This window comes from Nematostella vectensis, chromosome 4, assembly GCF_932526225.1.
Source record: "Nematostella vectensis chromosome 4, jaNemVect1.1, whole genome shotgun sequence".
NCBI classification, from domain to species: domain Eukaryota; kingdom Metazoa; phylum Cnidaria; class Anthozoa; order Actiniaria; family Edwardsiidae; genus Nematostella; species Nematostella vectensis.
In genome coordinates this window covers 10343867-10360710 of record NC_064037.1, presented here as the reverse complement: position 1 = coordinate 10360710, position 16844 = coordinate 10343867, and the positions used below count along the sequence as shown (strand labels likewise).

General features: G+C 42.1%; 1 protein-coding gene and 1 long non-coding RNA gene across 2 annotated transcripts in view; one reads left to right on the top strand and one right to left on the bottom strand.

Annotated features, from left to right (window-relative positions):
* LOC5513751 (mucin-2-like) overlaps nucleotides 1-16844 on the top strand; it is a 46714-nt gene that overhangs the window by 15750 nt on the left and 14120 nt on the right. Inside the window, exons 13-28 of the mRNA XM_048726447.1 lie at nucleotides 2319-2697; nucleotides 3532-3778; nucleotides 4297-4340; nucleotides 4770-5051; nucleotides 5656-6065; nucleotides 8819-9037; nucleotides 9370-9538; nucleotides 10058-10310; nucleotides 10715-10767; nucleotides 11082-11447; nucleotides 11527-11717; nucleotides 12350-12472; nucleotides 13090-13258; nucleotides 13844-13878; nucleotides 14872-14997; nucleotides 15620-15683. Of these exons, the coding sequence (XP_048582404.1) occupies nucleotides 2319-2697; nucleotides 3532-3778; nucleotides 4297-4340; nucleotides 4770-5051; nucleotides 5656-6065; nucleotides 8819-9037; nucleotides 9370-9538; nucleotides 10058-10310; nucleotides 10715-10767; nucleotides 11082-11447; nucleotides 11527-11717; nucleotides 12350-12472; nucleotides 13090-13258; nucleotides 13844-13878; nucleotides 14872-14997; nucleotides 15620-15683 (3130 nt within the window). The remainder of the gene's footprint in view (nucleotides 1-2318; nucleotides 2698-3531; nucleotides 3779-4296; nucleotides 4341-4769; nucleotides 5052-5655; nucleotides 6066-8818; nucleotides 9038-9369; nucleotides 9539-10057; nucleotides 10311-10714; nucleotides 10768-11081; nucleotides 11448-11526; nucleotides 11718-12349; nucleotides 12473-13089; nucleotides 13259-13843; nucleotides 13879-14871; nucleotides 14998-15619; nucleotides 15684-16844) is intronic.
* LOC125561852 lies at nucleotides 603-1781 on the bottom strand. The gene is made up of 2 exons (XR_007307546.1): nucleotides 1734-1781; nucleotides 603-809 (listed from the first exon to the last, which is right to left on the bottom strand). It is a non-coding gene; the product is annotated as an uncharacterized LOC125561852 (long non-coding RNA).

Genomic DNA, 16844 nt, shown 5'->3' with positions numbered 1-16844 from the left:
AAACGGTCTCTCAAAGCTTCATCTTGGAAAGTTCCGAACTCACAGTGAGTTGAAAGCTTCTTTAGTTGGGCGCCAAAGTCCGCAACTGTTTCGGAGTCGTGACGAAACCGGTTATGAAAATTGAATCGCTCGGCAATAACCAAGGGTTTCGGATGCAAATGGCCACTCAAAATATCCACAAGATCTTTATATGTCTTGGTGTCAGGTTTTTCCGGAGTCAAAAGATTCCTCAACAGTCCGTACGTTTCAGGACCTATTGCAGTGAGCAAGACAGCTACCTCGTTCTCCTTTCGCACGCCATTCGCCTTCATGAAGTTTTCAAGCCGCTCAATGTAAGCTTCAAACGACTCTTTTTGCCGGTCGAACTCTCTTAGTTGACCGATGACACTCATGGTGTTCCACAGATCCGGTTCTCGTCGCGTCGAGAGAGAGAGAGAGAGAGAGAGAGAGAGAGAGAGAGAGAGAGAGAGAGAGAGAGAGAGAGAGAGAGAGAGAGAGAGAGAGAGAGAGAGAGAGAGAGAGAGAGAGAGAGAGAGAGAGAGAGAGAAAAGGAAGAAATTGGACTATAGCTTTGATAAAAAAATCATCAGTAATGCAACAACTTGGTTTCCTCATTATCTTTAGGTTGATTTTTTTTCACATTTATCATTGAGGGCAAGTATTTGCTTTAAAAAAGCTTATTTCACATTTACTGCTGTATCAAATTAAGAAATCCCCTACTTTATTATCTTTAAGACATTTGCCTATTTTCATGCCTCCCAGCCTTCAGCATCAATCATGGCCCTCGGGTAGTACTTGGTTGGTTTTACCTAAATAAAAGCGAAAACAATTTTAAGTATTTTTTTCTTTAAAAACAACATTTTCATCATGCCATTTATGACCTTATTAACTTGTCACTGATTATTTGAATAATAAATAAATAAATAAACACAATAGATAGTATGCAAGAAGCAGACAATATAAGCTAAGCAAAAAGAATATAGGTAATAGGGGTTGTATTTTGTGTTTTTATTTTCGACGAGAAAATTCTCTTGTAACTGTAAAGTTGATATTAGTTATAGTAAGTATATATAGTATATATATAAGTTTTTTGTAGTTATGATAATGTTGAAAAAGTTGCTGTATCTTCGAGAAGACTAAATACACAGAATATAAAGACAAGAAAGGTCTTCTTAAGCAATAAATGACAGGATGATATTTGTCAGCCTTTATTAAATATCCCAACGCAGTCAATAAAGTATAGAGAGAACGAAGAATATCAAAGGATGTTGTTATGCTCAAATTGTTTGATTTAGACCACGAATTCTCAAAGCAAACTCTATAAACAAATGTATAAATCGAACAAGCTAAGTGACATTGAAACAGTAACTAGACTACTACGTTTTTCTGTCGTTAAATTCTTACTTACCGTGAGCAATATATGCCTGAATTTATAGAACGTGTAAGTACTTACGAAGTACTTACATTTTCATGGCGATTGCCAGCGGAATGAAAACCACTCAAGTGCACGCCAAAATTATAAGCCAATCGGAATTCAAGTAGATGGTATTTTAGCCAATCAAAACAGGGATAGATGACTTTGATATGACATCTTGACGTCAAACTGGTACGGTGTTTTAGCTTGAGCTATTGGTTTTGGAAAAAAAAAACGAAGAAACGAGCATTATAAAAGCACAACAATAAAAGAAAAATAAATGTGATATTCTCAACACAAACCGTCGTTCAAAACTCACCTTGGCAGTGTTTTTTTCGCGTTCTGTTTGTCGCTTGTGTGGTTGTGTTAGTTTTTTGTTGTAAACTGTGAACTTGTCGACTTTCTGCTAGCAGAAACTCGTCGACACAAGTGAATTATTTTTATAGCTGAAAACATACATCAATCCAAGGCCCTTTCTTCTCAGGATCTCCTTATAGATCTCCATAGATATAGACGTGAAGGAATATTATTATAATGGTAGTGTAGAGCCTCTAAGTAGTCCTCTTTTTGCTGCTGCAACGGACGGGGCCGCGCTGGCTCCGCTATGATAAACTGATGAATTTGTTTGCTTGTCTAGGTAGATTTTACTCCATGTTTTAATTTTGTTTACATTTTCACCTTGCACCATCAAACTAATAACTACTCACGGGTTTTCCTCGTGCCACGGTTTTCTCTCTCTCGCTATTAGAATACTATAATCTTCATGGATTCTCTTGGTCATCCCCATGATTTGAAAATATCATGGAGTCCTACCCCTAGAATTCGATAATTGGAACTAGCTGCGCAGCTAGTGGTACTCCCCTTAAGTAAAATTGAGTCGTTCCAGTAGCTTTATTGCATTCAGGTGCGCGGGTTGTGCGGTAACTTTAACTACAACACGCAAGACGACTTTGGCATCGAAGTATCCGCCATCAGCTATGCTAACCAATGGGCTATAGGCAGCGAATGCCCAGATGTCCCCGTACTTGACACGCGCATGAAGCCATGTGAGGTCTACCAGCAGAACAGGAAATTCGCAGAGCAGCGGTGTAGTCTCTTGGAGCATGCGCCTTTCAGTGCTTGCCACAGTCGCGTGGATCCCAAGCTTTTCGTGGAGAATTGTCAGCAGGATGTGTGTGGGTGTATGGCGGGGAGAGACTGCTTGTGCCCAGTTCTCGCGGCATACGCCAAGCTTTGCTCCATGCATGGGGTTGTTCTGGACTGGAGGGTGAACGGCACTTGTGGTAAGTGGCGTAGAGTGTTATAATAAGGGACGTAGGGTGTTATAGTAAGGAGCGTAAGGTGTTAGTGGTATAGGGAGATATAGTAAGTGGCCTAGGGTGCTATAGTAAGTGGCGTAGGGTGTTATAGTAAGTGGCGTAGGGTGTTATAGCAAGTGGCATAGGGTGTTATAGTAAGCGGCGTAGGGTGTTATCATAAGTGGCGTAGGGTGTTATAGTAAGTGGCAGAGGGAGTTATAGTAAGTGGCGTAGGGTGTTGTAGCAAGTGGCAGAGGGTGTTATAGTAAGCAGCGTAGGGTGTTAGTGGCATAGGGTGATATAGTTAGTGGCATAGGGTGTTATAGTAAGTGGCGTAGGGTGTTATAGCAAGTGGCAGAGGGTGTTATGGTAAGTGGCATTAGGGTGTTATAGCAATTGGCATAGGGTGTTATAGAAAGCAGCGTAGGGTGTTATCGTAAGTGGCGTAGGGTGTTATAGTAAGTGGCAGAGGGAGTTATAGTAAGTGGCGTAGGGTGTTATAGTAAGCGGCATAGGGTGTTAGTGGCATAGGGTGTTATCGTAAGTGGCGTAGGGTGTTATAATAAGTGGCGAGGGGTGTTATAGGTAGTGGTGTAGGGTGTTATAATAAGTGGCGAGGGGTGTTATAGGTAGTGGTGTAGGGTGTTATACTAAGTGGCTTAGTGTGTTATAGTAAGTGGCGTATGGTGTTACAGCCTTTTCGAGAAAATTATAAAAATTTAGCCTAAGTTTGTGGAAAATAAGTCGAAAAAGTTTTAGTTTAAGCTTTTTATTTTGTCATGACATAACTGGACAATACCCTCCATTTCCTTTTTGTAGCCCCACAATGTCCTGCGGGCATGGTGTACCAGGAATGTGGCTCGGCATGTATGACGTCATGTAAGGACCTGTCACGTGGGAACCAGTCATGCATGGACTACTGTGTGCCCGGCTGCAGATGCCCGTCAGACCAGCTGTACGATGGCCACGCAGGCAAATGTGTAGAGATCGGCGTGTGCCCATGTTACGATGAAACCGGCGGATATCATCCTCATGACGCTCGCATGCAGGACGGATGCAAGCAATGGTGAGTCAGGACGGAAACGGGCCCCAGGGAAGGGAAAGAGAGAGAGGGGGGTCGTTGTAGAAAATGTCTTGGGCTAATATATCTTAAATGTCTTTGAACACCTATGCGACTTCATCCGTCAGTATATGTAGATACGGACTACCCTCCTAGTTTACAATCGCTAGTGATTGCTCGTCGCATCTAGTTTAATGAGTTAAGTACTATCAACAGTAACCCAATGTCACCATCTGCCTTGATAAACGAAACACTCGCATGTACACGAGCAGTCGATCGTTTGATGGCTGATAGTGACTGAAAAAATACGTCAGTACAGTCACAATTGATTTACAACATCTCGCTTTAACACACTTGATTTTACTTGTATATAGGATGTACTTTTATGTATTTAATTTGAGCTGAAGGTTCTTTTTATATTGTCCTTACAAGCGAAGTGGCGCAATACCCGTAGATATTGACGTTCTTTCCCCCTACTTTCCCATCATAGTTTCGTTGTAAATAATTATTTCATTTTGTTCCAGTGTATGCGATAGTGGAAAATTCGTATGCACGAACAAATGTAGAGGTAAGTTTGTGCAATGAACGATTATCGTCAAACGAGCTGCGTACTGTAGCAATTATAACAACAACAGCCATGAAGACGACGAAAACAACAGCATCGTCAACAATAACCACGAAAACAGCAACTACCAAACTGTCATTTTCATTCGTGGGCGATACATCTACATTATCAACAACAACAACGACCAAAATACCAAAGGTCATCTGCGCAATAACGACAATATGACGACGACGAAAACAATAACAGCAACAATAAACCAAAGACAACTTAGCAAAAAAGCTCACCCACACCCGCAGCTACAACAACAACAACAACAACAACCGGTACGACGACTATAACGAACTAACTTGGTCGCTTAACTGAGCAACTGCTCCATAGCCAGTACTAGCCAACAACAACAACAACAACACCAAACCTCAATCTATATTTCAGATCAAAAGTGTCCGGTAGGCCAAGTATTGGCTGAGTGCGGCGCAGAATGTCCCCGGACATGTCGGACAATGCACATTGGGTGTGGTCAGGTGTTTTGCAAGTCCGGTTGCGTGTGTCCGGTGGGGTCCGTCCTGGACGATTTCGGTAGGTGTATCCTTGAGACGGAGTGTCCGTGCCATCACAACGGCAAAAGCTACAAGACCGATGACGTCATCAGGAGGGATTGTAACACGTGCACGTGTGTGAGGAACACGTGGGAATGCACCAAGAAAAGGTGTCGCGGTGAGTATTCACTAGGACTGACTTTAACCGGAAGTGAATGTGAGCTAGGATTGACTTGATTGACTGATTAGTCTAGAAGTGTGTATGAGGATTAACGTTAAATGAGAACGGTAGTAAGAATGAGTCAGAACTGATTTTAACTGGAAGTGAGTATGGGCTAGGACTGACGTCAAACGTAAGTGACTATGAGTTAGGACTGACGTCAAACGTAAGTGACTATGAGTTAGGACTGACGTCAAACGGAAGTGAGTATGGGCTAGGACTGACGTCAAACGTAAGTGACTATGAGTTAGGACTGACGTCAAACGAAAGTGAGTATGTGTTAGGACTGACGTTAAACGGAATTGAGTATTCGCTAGGAGTGACGTTTCTTTCAATCTTAGAAGGGGACCTCAATTATTTTTAAAAAAGCTGGATGAGAAAATAAAGGGTTCTGAATAAACTGGACTTATAGATTGATGTTTTAATATTACATAAATCTAGATAAAGCGAAGAGGAATACATTGTACCGGCGTTTTTCTGTATTGGGAAGGAATGGCCGGGAACATCAACATGCTTATCCCCTTTAATATTTATATCTCTGAATCTTTGCATCTGTTAAAAGCCACATGCACGGCGTTTGGCGATCCCCACTACAAAACGTTCGATGGCCGTCTCTATAGCTTCCAAGGAGGCTGCAACTACGTCATGTCCACTGACAAATGTCCCGGATCGAAACTTACGCTGCAGTCATTCCGCATCGACGCGGAGAATATCCCATGCGGTTCTGCTGGCGTGACATGCACCAAGTCCGTGACTGTCACGCTACACGACACCATCATTCACATGGTTCGAGGTAAAGCGGTGCCATCTGTGACCAAGGTCAGCAGTCTGTCTCCCGTGCATGCGCGATATGAGCTAGTCTACGCGGGGTTATACGTCATCATCAAGGCGCCGTTCGGGCTAAATGTGATCTGGGACAGAGGCACGAGACTGTACATTGAACTAAGCCCGGACAGTCAGCATTGGTCCAAGGTAACAAGTACTTATACGTACAATACTGGACAGTCAGCATTGGTCCAAGGTAACAAGTGCTTATAAGTACAATACTAGACAGTCAGCATTGGTCCAAGGTAACAAGTGATAAAAAGTACAATACCGGACAGTCAGCATTGGTCAAAGGTAACAAGTGCTTATAAGTACAATACTAGACAGTCAGCATTGGTCAAAGGTAACAAGTGCTTATAAGTACAATACTAGACAGTCAGCATTGGTCCTAGGTAACAAGTGCTTATAAGTACAATACGAGACAGTCAGCATTGGTCCAAGATAACAAGTGCTTATAAGTACAATACGAGACAGTCAGCATTGGTCCAAGGTAACAAGTGCTTATACGTACAATACTAGACAGTCAACATTGGTCCAAGGTAACAAGTGCTTATAAGTACAATACTAGACAGTCAGCATTGGTCCAAGGTAACAAGTGCTTATAAGTACAATACTGGACAGTCAACATTGGTCCAAGGTAACAAGTGCTTATAAGTACAATACTGGACAGTCAGCTTTGGTCCGAGGTAACAAGTGCTTATAAGTACAATACTAGACAGTCAGCATTGGTCCAAGGTAACAAGTGCCTATAAGTACAATACTGGACAGGCAGCATTGGTCCAAGGTAACAAGTGCCTATAAGTACAATACTAGACAGTCAGCATTGGTCCAAGGTAACAAGTGCCTATAAGTACAATACTAGACAGTCAGCATTGGTCCAAGGTAACAAGTGCTGCTAAGTACAATACTAGACAGTCAGCATTGGTCCAAGGTAACAAGTGCTTATAAGTACAATACTAGACAGTCAGCATTGGTCCAAGGTAACAAGTGCTTATAAGTACAATACTGGACAGACAGCATTGGTCCAAGGTAACAAGTACTTATACGTACAATACTAGACAGTCAGCATTGGTCCAAGGTAACAAGTGCTTATAAGTACAATACTAGACAGTCAGCATTGGTCCAAGGTAACAAGTGCTGCTAAGTACAATACTGGACAGTCAGCATTGGTCCAAGGTAACAAGTGCCTATAAGTACAATACTAGACAGTCAGCATTGGTCCAAGGTAACAAGTGCTTATATGTACAATACTAGACAGTTAGCATTGGTCGAAGGTAACAAGTGCTTATAAGTACAATACTGGACCGTCAGCATTGGTCCAAGGTAACAAGTGCCTATAAGTACAATACTAGACAGACAGCATTGGTCCAAGGTAACAAGTGCCTATATGTACAATACTAGACAGTTAGCATTGGTCGAAGGTAACAAGTGCTTATAAGTACAATACTGGACAGACAGCATTGGTCCAAGGTAACAAGTGCCTATAAGTACAATACTAGACAGTCAGCATTGGTCCAAGGTAACAAGTACTTATACGTACAATACTAGACAGTCAGTATTGGTCCAAGGTAACAAGTGCTTTTAAGTACAATACTGGACAGTCAGCATTGGTCCAAGGTAACAAGTGCTACTAAGTACAATACTGGACAGTCAGCATTGGTCCAAGGTAACAAGTACTTATAAGTACAATACTGGACAGTCAGCATTGGTCCAAGGTAACAAGTGCTTATAAGTACAATACTAGATAGTCAGCATTGGTCCAAGGTAACAAGTGCTTATAAGTACAATACGAGACAGTCAGCATTGGTCCAAGGTAACAAGTGCCTATAAGTACAATACTAGACAGTCAGCATTGGTCCAAGGTAACAAGTGCTTATAAGTACAATACTGGACCGTCAGCATTGGTCCAAGGTAACAAGTGCCTATAAGTACAATACTGGACAGTCAGCATTGGTCCAGGGTAACAAGTGCTTATAAGTACAATACTAGACAGTCAACATTGGTCAAAGGTAACAAGTGCTCATAAGTACAATACTAGACAGGCAGCATTGGTCCGAGGTAACAAGTTCTTATAAGTACAATACTAGACAGTCAGCATTGGTCCGAGGTAACAAGTGCTTATAAGTACAATACTAGACAGTCAGCATTGGTCCAAGGTAACAAGTGCTTATAAGTACAATACTAGACAGTCAGCATTGGTCCGAGGTAACAAGTACTACTAAGTACAATACCGGACAGTCAGCATTGGTCCAAGGTAACAAGTGCTTATAAGTACAATACTAGACAGTCAGCATTGGTCCAAGGTAACAAGTGCCTATAAGTACAATACGAGACAGTCAGCATTGGTCCAAGGTAACAAGTGCTTATAAGTACAATACTAGACAGTGAGCATTGGTCGAAGGTAACAAGTGCTTATAAGTACAATACTAGACAGTCAGCATTGGTCCAAGGTAACAAGTGCTTATAAGTACAATACTAGACAGACAGCATTGGTCCAAGGTAACAAGTGCTTATAAGTACAATACTAGACAGTCAGCATTGGTCCAAGGTAACAAGTGCTTATAAGTACAATACTGGACAGTCAGCATTGGTCCAAGATAACAAGTGCTTATAAGTACAATACTAGACAGTCAGCATTGGTCCAAGGTAACAAGTGCTTATAAGTACAATACTGGACAGTCAGCATTGGTCCAAGGTAACAAGTGCTTATAAGTACAATACTGGACAGTCAGCATTGGTCCAAGGTAACAAGTGCCTATAAGAACGGACAATAGACCAGGTGCAATTGAGACCAGTATTAAAAGGGGTTTTAAGTTCCGTAAGAAACTGCTGTTTTGGAATATACTTAAACGTTGATTTACTAAATAAAGGTTTTTTGCTGTTGTTGCTCTTGTTTAAAGGTGTGTGGCCTATGTGGGAACTTCGATGGCGACATGACCAATGACTACATGGCTAAGAATGGCATCACTGAGACTTCGCCTTATCCGTTTGGAGATACGTGGCGCGCGAGGGGTGATTGTACCAAAACCATGGAGCCCATACATCCCTGTAAACAGAACAAGCACAGAGAATCGAAATCACATGCGGCGTGCGCCATAATCAAGTCTGGGACCTTTAAGGTACACTTACCCAGGGTAACTAATAGATGATGAATAAATAAAGAAAACTAGAGCCAATTGTCATCACTTTGTACCAGTTTATAGATTGATTATAAGTGGTTTTAGAATCAAGAAAATTAAAATCTCAGTAAAAATAACTTTGTATTTAAAATATATTTGCTAACATCTCCTTTGTATAAATCTATGTGTTGTTTATTCCATTTTCTCTTAGCCATATTATTCGTTCTATGTATTATCGTTTTGTTTGTCATATCTCCGCTCTATGTATTGTCCTTATTACCTTGTTGTCATATCCGTTATTCTCCCACCCATTGGCTTGTTGTTTTTCATAGCCATGCCACATCTCCGTGGACCCAGATCCTTATTACGAGCGCTGTGTGTACGATACATGTGGCTGCGACAGTGTGGGTGACTGTGAGTGTACGTGCGAGGCAATAGCCGCATACGCTTACGAGTGCTTGGCCGCAGGGGTCGTTGTCAAGTGGAGACAAGACAAATGCGGTAAATAACCACGCCCAGGCCCACAACTAAGAGTTTTGTGGGGGGAGGGTGGGGGGGGGGGGGATAAAAGTTAAGTTCAACGGGGCAAGGCAAGTACACCGAGTCGAATTAACCTTCATGGTTACGTAAGGGGTGGGGTGGGGGGGGGGGGGTAGAATAAAAGAGCAGCTATTTTGATAATTTTATATTAATAGAGTTGAGTTTGATGATCAGAGTGGGGGGAAAGTAAGTCGGGTGGGTCGGTCATCTACACATCTTTGAGAGTTTTCAGGAAACAAAAGAAAGGGTACAAATAAGCATTTGTACGTTTGGAGGAGGACGCTTCGCCTCGGGCGGAAAATATAAACATCTTGGGACATTTGAATTTTTTATTAGATACCGTTAAAACAATATCTGTTTTTGATAATATAATAAAGCGCCCATGTAGTGGTTCTGGGGCTAGTCGGGAACTCGCACCAGTATAATAAACACATTTTTTCGATGAAAATGATACATTAAAACACGTGCTTTTGTGTGCAGATGTCACGTGCCCTGAGAACGCTGTCTTCAAGTACTGTACAAGCGCATGCCCAGAGACTTGCCATGACCCCCCCGGACGTAACAAGACCTGTAGCATGCGGTGTGTTGAAGGCTGCGAGTGCAAGGAGGAGTTCGTACAACGTGTGAATGCTGTGGGCAAAGTACAGTGTATCAAGCGCAAGGAGTGCCCGTGTATTCATGATGCGAAAATCTACAAACCGGGAGACAAGGTTTACAAAGACTGCCAGCTTTGGTATGCTATGATTCCCTAACTGAATAACGTCGCTCTTGAAAAATCCATGTATTTGTACAGGCATGGAACATGTACATGATTTTAAACCAAGATTTAAAACCACTGCCGACTACGGCCACTTATTTTCTCGGGCTCAATCTTATCTGACATGTTTGTCAAAAATTATGAAGTATGAGGCTAAATTAGATTACATCTTGCATCAACTACATAAAAACACCACATGAATCTTCACTTACAATTCACATAATTTACGCATTTCATTATTTCCACAAGTTTCACATTCTTACGAAAACTAATTATTTTGTGAAATTATGCTCTACGATTTTGTGTACCGTTTTTGTATATGCCCCTATTGATGGCTATAGTTCTTTGATATCATGACTTACAGATGTCGTACTTTTCAGTGTTTGTAAAGATGGACAACTTACTAACTGCACTGGTCAAAAATGCAACACAGGCAAGTGTTTGGACCCTACGCACGCTGACTTCCTCTTGCGGGAGCCCACATATCAGGGCGTGGGGTACAGGGGGTGGTCTTCTGGGGACATGTGCCCCCCAATAACAATTATAAGGAAATGACCAGTTGGGGCGTGGCTATACCCCCCAATATTTTCTTAATGTTTCTGTATAGCCCCCCCCCCAATCTTACGTGGCCTACTACGGCTCTGCATATGCTCATAAAAAAAGATACATCTTAGGGATAACAGAAGTATATCAGATATTAATTGCAGCAATAGAGCTTACAGTGCTTAAAGCAACCATTCCTTGTAGAACCACCTCCAACCACTAGCGCACCCAAAACAACTGCATCACCTACAACTGCTGGAGTAGTAACAACAACTGGAGCACCCTCAACAACTAGAGCACCTCCAACAACTGGAGCAGTAACAACAACTGGAGCACCTGCCACAACTGGAGCACCTGCAACTACTGTAGCACCTACTACAACTGGAGCACCTACAACAACAGGAGCACCTACTACAACTGGAGCACCCTCAACAACTGAAGCACCATCAACAACTGAAGCACCATCAACAACTGAAGCACCATCAACAACTGAAGCACCATCAACAACTGAAGTACCTACAACGAGTGCAGTACCTACAACAACTGGAGCACCCACAACTGCACCACCAGGTATATTTCTAGGCCCTCTATCCATGTTTCTGCGAGTAAATTTTTGATTGATTATGTGTCTTTGTCTTTCTCTTTGTAGACTGTCTTGATGCCCTCGGTCTGGGAGTAGAAGACCGGAGAATCCCTGACTCGTACATTACCGGCTCCTCGGAGCTTGACAATTACGCTGGACCACCTCAAGGGCGACTGAATAACCCAAACCTTGCCTGGCAACCATTGCACAAAGACTTATATCCATACTTCCAAGTCTACCTCGGTAACTTGACCAAGGTATGATATCCATACTTTAAAGTCTACCTCGGTAAACTGACCAAGGTTAGATATCCATACTTCCAAGTCTACCTCGGTAACTTGACCAAGTTATGATATCCATACTTCCAAGTCTACCTCGGTAAACTGACCAGGGCTAGATATCCCTTCTTCCAAGTCTACCTCGATAAACTGATCAAGGTATAATATCCATACTTTAAAGTCTACCTCGGTAAACTGACCAAGGTTAGATATCCCTTCTTCCGAGTCTACTTCGGTATGATATCAATACATTCAAGTCTACCTCTGTAAACTGACAAAGATATGATATCTCTACTCCAAGTCTACCTCGGTAAACTGGCCGAGGTTTTAAATCCCTACTTCCAAGTCTACCTCGGTAAACTGACCGATGTTTTAAATCCCTACTTCCAACTCTACCTCGGTATGATATCCCTACTTCCAAGTCTACCTCGGTAACTTGTACACCTACGCAGACCACATAGCTGTCTGCAGTTTTTTTCTAGTCAATAGCTGTCTGCAGTTTTTTCTAGTCATACCACTTCTATACCTATCCTCAGTAATAGCATAGCAGGTATTTTTTATAACACAGCTACACGTTGAGTAACTTATTCTCGGTTTTAATTGACGGACAGGTCACACAGATTGCGACACAGGGCCACCCCTGGGAGGAGGAGTTTGTCGCAAACTACACGTTACAGCACAGTGCAGACGGCAAGTCCTGGTTAAATTACATGGACAGCACGGGGAACCCTGTGGTGAGTGACCATTATAATTTTACCCATAGTCCATAGCAATGTATACACCTATTTCAAATAAGGTTGCACACGGAAAATCTGTTTATCGTAACCCGCCGTGCTTCATGGATATCAAGTAAATAAGGAAATAAGCGTCAATGAAATACAAATCCAGATTTCAAAAGCTGTAGAATCCTTGTTTATGTTCTTATGATAATTCACATGACTTTCAGATACAAGGATTCAGCCGTTTATACGCTACCCATGAGCCACCGCGGGTTAGGGTGTATCTACTCAGAATGCTTTGCAATAAACTTATCGTTGGCAGCTGTATTTGCTTGACTTGTACTTTTAGATAGGCATATCGAAGGCTTGGAATACTACAACCAAAGATACAAATTTAAAGAAGGCCGCCATTTTACGCTCCCGCACAATTCCGAGTCACAACGGCTAATTCAAGATGCGTTGAATTAAATATTGGTAAACAAAGTGTTAGATGTCAACCATGGATGGTTATTTTGAAGTTTTCGTGCAAATAACAAAGTAGTGGTTCTTAAAGCTTAACAGAACGCGTTAGAAACATCTATCCCCCCCACCTCCCCTAATGTTATGATAACTCATCTTTTCCTCTCCTGTAGGTGTTTAATGGTAACTGGGCTAATCTCCATTATGGACTCTATGACACAATCAAAGTGAACGAGCTCCCTAAACCAATCATCACAAGGTACATAAGAGTTCGACCAATCAAAGAGCAGAACGGAAAATTCCCATTGGCTTTGCGGGCAGAACTCTATGGATGTCCGGAAGGTGAGTACGCATCCCACGCACCCACCCCTCCCTGCATCCGTTCTGTGGGCATTCATGTGACCAGATTGAGGTAGGAAAAAGCTATGGGAGGATGGATTGGTCGGACGGTATATGAGGGCATCAATTGGTGAATCCACCGGGATATCTTGTAATTGCTGCGGATAATAACAAGAGTCTTTCCTAAACATGTCGCACTCGATTTACTTCGATGACTAGAGACGACGTTAGAGAAGTAACGAAAACTGCCATTACTACCCCGCCACAACATTTTAACATTAAAAGCTTTATAGGGGACTGTACCAAGTTCTCGCTTTACTGATTTGTACCAAAGCTGTCGCGAATTGCATTTGTTCCAATTACCTATTTTCTAGTACTTATAAGAGAAAGAGGCCGCTCCCAATGTACTGGTATAAAGTTTGTGGACTCATAATGAATGAAAGGGAAAACTAAAATGGGAAAAAATGTAATAATTTTTTTATTGAATATGAAAATTAATGACGAATGGGGCTTTATATGGTATCCCATCAATCATAAAAAATAGAAATATAATAGAAATGAGTGTTTTATTTTTGGTCTTGTTATCAGGGTCTCACTGTATCGTCAATGGAACCAAGAAGAAGGTATGTAAGGAGAAGCTGAATAATAATTAGATTTTCTGATCGGCGGATCCGGGCCTAAAATAACACGTGGATACCATGTTCTAAGAAACAACAGCGACATAAACAATCAAAGCAAACTGGGGATTTGTTTTTCAGATTTGATAACAAATTGATGTCGGATTTCGAATTTCGGTCCGTTAGCAGGCGGCACGTCAGTATGCGTTGCAGATTCGGATTATATGGAAACTTTATGCGACTTGGAAATCGTGCACATAAAAAGGTCTTGTCCCCTTGTGTGTAATATTAGGTGTACATGACACGGTCTTGTCCCCTTGTATGTGGTATTGGGTGTATATGACACGATCTTGTCCCCTTGTATGTGGTATTGGGTGTATATGTTACGGTCTTGTCCCCTTGTATGTGGTATAACGTGTAAATCACACGGTCTTTCCCCCTTGTGTGTAATATAGGGTGTACATGACACGGTCGTGTCCCCTTGTGTGTGATAAAGCGTGTACATGACAAGATCTTGCCCCCTTGTGTGTGATATTGGGTGTACATGACACGATCTGGTCCCCTTGTGTGTGATAAAGCGTGTACATGACACGGTCTTGCCCCTTGTGTGTAATATAGCGTGTAAATCACACGGTCTTTCCCCCTTGTGTGTGATAAAGCGTGTACATGACACGGTCTTGTCCCCTTGTGTGTGGTATTGGGTGTATATAACACGGTCTAGTCCCCTTGTGTGTGGTATTGGGTGTACATGACACGGTCTTGCCCCCTTGTGTGTAATATAGCGTGTACATGACACGGTCTTGCCCCCTTGTGTGTAATATAGCGTGTACATGACACGGTCTTGCCCCCTTGTGCGTAGTAATATAGCGTGTAAATGACACGGTATTGTCCTCTTGTGCGTGGTAATATAGCGTGTACATAACACGGTCTTGCCCCCCTTGTACGTAGTAATATAGGGTGTAAAGACACGGTATTGTCTTCTTGGGTGTAATTTTCCAGACGGGCGAGAGGTGGAAAGTAAACCTGTGTACATGGAAGGAATGTCGTTCTGATGATAACTCGGTGACCGGAGGCAAAGAGGTGGAGGAGATTATCGTTTGTCCGAGGACATGCAATACGGGATGTGTAAGTAAATATGTGATACCTCTTAACCTCTTGCGCTCGACCAAGACATTCAGTACGGTATGTGTATAAGTAGCTATGTGATACTTCTTAACCTCTTGTCCGACCAAGACATTCAGTACGGGATGTGTATAAGTAACTATATGATACTTCTTAACCTCTTGTCCGACCAAGATATTCAGTACGGGATGTGTATAAGTAGCTATATGATACTTCTTAACCTCTTGTCCGACCAAGACATTCAGTACGGGAAGTGTATAAGTAACTATGTGATACTTCTTAACCTCTTGTCCGACCAAGACATTCAGTACGGGAAGTGTATAAGTAACTATATGATACTTCTTAACCTCTTGTCCGACCAAAACATTCAGTACGGGAAGTGTATAAGTAACTATGTGATACTTCTTAACCTCTTGTCCGACCAAGACATTCAGTACGGGATGTGTATAAGTAACTATATGAAACTTATTTTCCTCTTGTCCGACCAAGACATGAAAGAATGTGTATAAGTAGCTAGTTACTTAACAACATAAACAAAAGATCTAACGCGCGATAACCAATGATAAATAGATAACCTAGTCACTAGATAATCTTTTTATTTTTATTTTTGTATCCGTTTCCACAGCAACCAGAAGGCGCACGGCGCCAAATACTTGTCCGCGTGCCTGAAAAATGTTGCGAAGAATGCAGTAAGTATCGCGAGCTTTAAGATCAGTGTGTCGTTATCTACCTCAAGTGTCTGTTTGACCGCAGCTATTGTAATGAGTTACCGAAATGGTTCGTATAAGAGCCCTTCTTTTAATAAGCGCCCCCTTCGACCTCGAATTTTGGTATAAGTGCCCCTTTCCCTCAAAGTACTGTTTCACGCAACATGGTGAGAGGTAAGTTTGCCTGAAGCAACAATGAGATGAGTCAGTATTGTGCTATGCAGAAGTATTAAGACGCCCCGTAGCGATTCGTAGGTAACAAGTTACGCTTAGTAACATGAAATATCGTGAGACACACCGAAGCTATGTTCAAGTATAGAATCCAGTATAGGTTGACCGCAGCGCTAACAACGCCTATCATGCCAGCGGGGCATAACTTGCTGTGGGAAGGATCGTCAAATACCTTCCTCAATTGGCGAAAGCAGCAACGCATCTAGGGGACTGAAGGAGCTAAAAACCACAAATTAACCTCTTACCATATCATGTTTTTCATTGGTGTCCCCTTCCCCCTCTTTGAGAAATACTGGATCCGCCCCTGACGCCCCCTTTCGCGGGAATAAATACTATTTATACTGGAGGTTTTAAAGGAGATCTCTCAATATAGAGCCTTCGTGAATGTGATCTCTTCCTTGATGTAGCGCTTGATCTACAGCTGTACATTATCTCGGTAACCTTCGGACTGACATTTTGGAATAAATGTACGGGATCTTAACCAAAGATTTAATCATTTAATTTCGTGTTATTTATGTATTGAAATGAGCTCGTATTTTTTCTCGAAGTAGACCTGAGCGGCATGCCGCCATTCGCACTACAAAAATACGACTAATCAATTATCAAAAACATTGTAATCGCAATCCTGTGCGAGCTAGTGGATCGACTGCTCTCATCGATGCTCACCTACCCCGTCTTGATCGCGACTTGATGACATTAGATGAAAATGCCTGAGTGTGCGCAACCAAATCAGAATTAAACGGACATGGAGGTTTGAACACACATTAACTCCCCTTCGATTGTCTGAGACTTGAGATTTGACAGATATCGTAAGAGAGTGGTAAGTGAGAAGGCTATAGATCAATCAGGCAAGACACTCATCAATCCTCTTTGATCGAAGCTTGTATTTTTAAAGACAGTTGTCACTCAGGC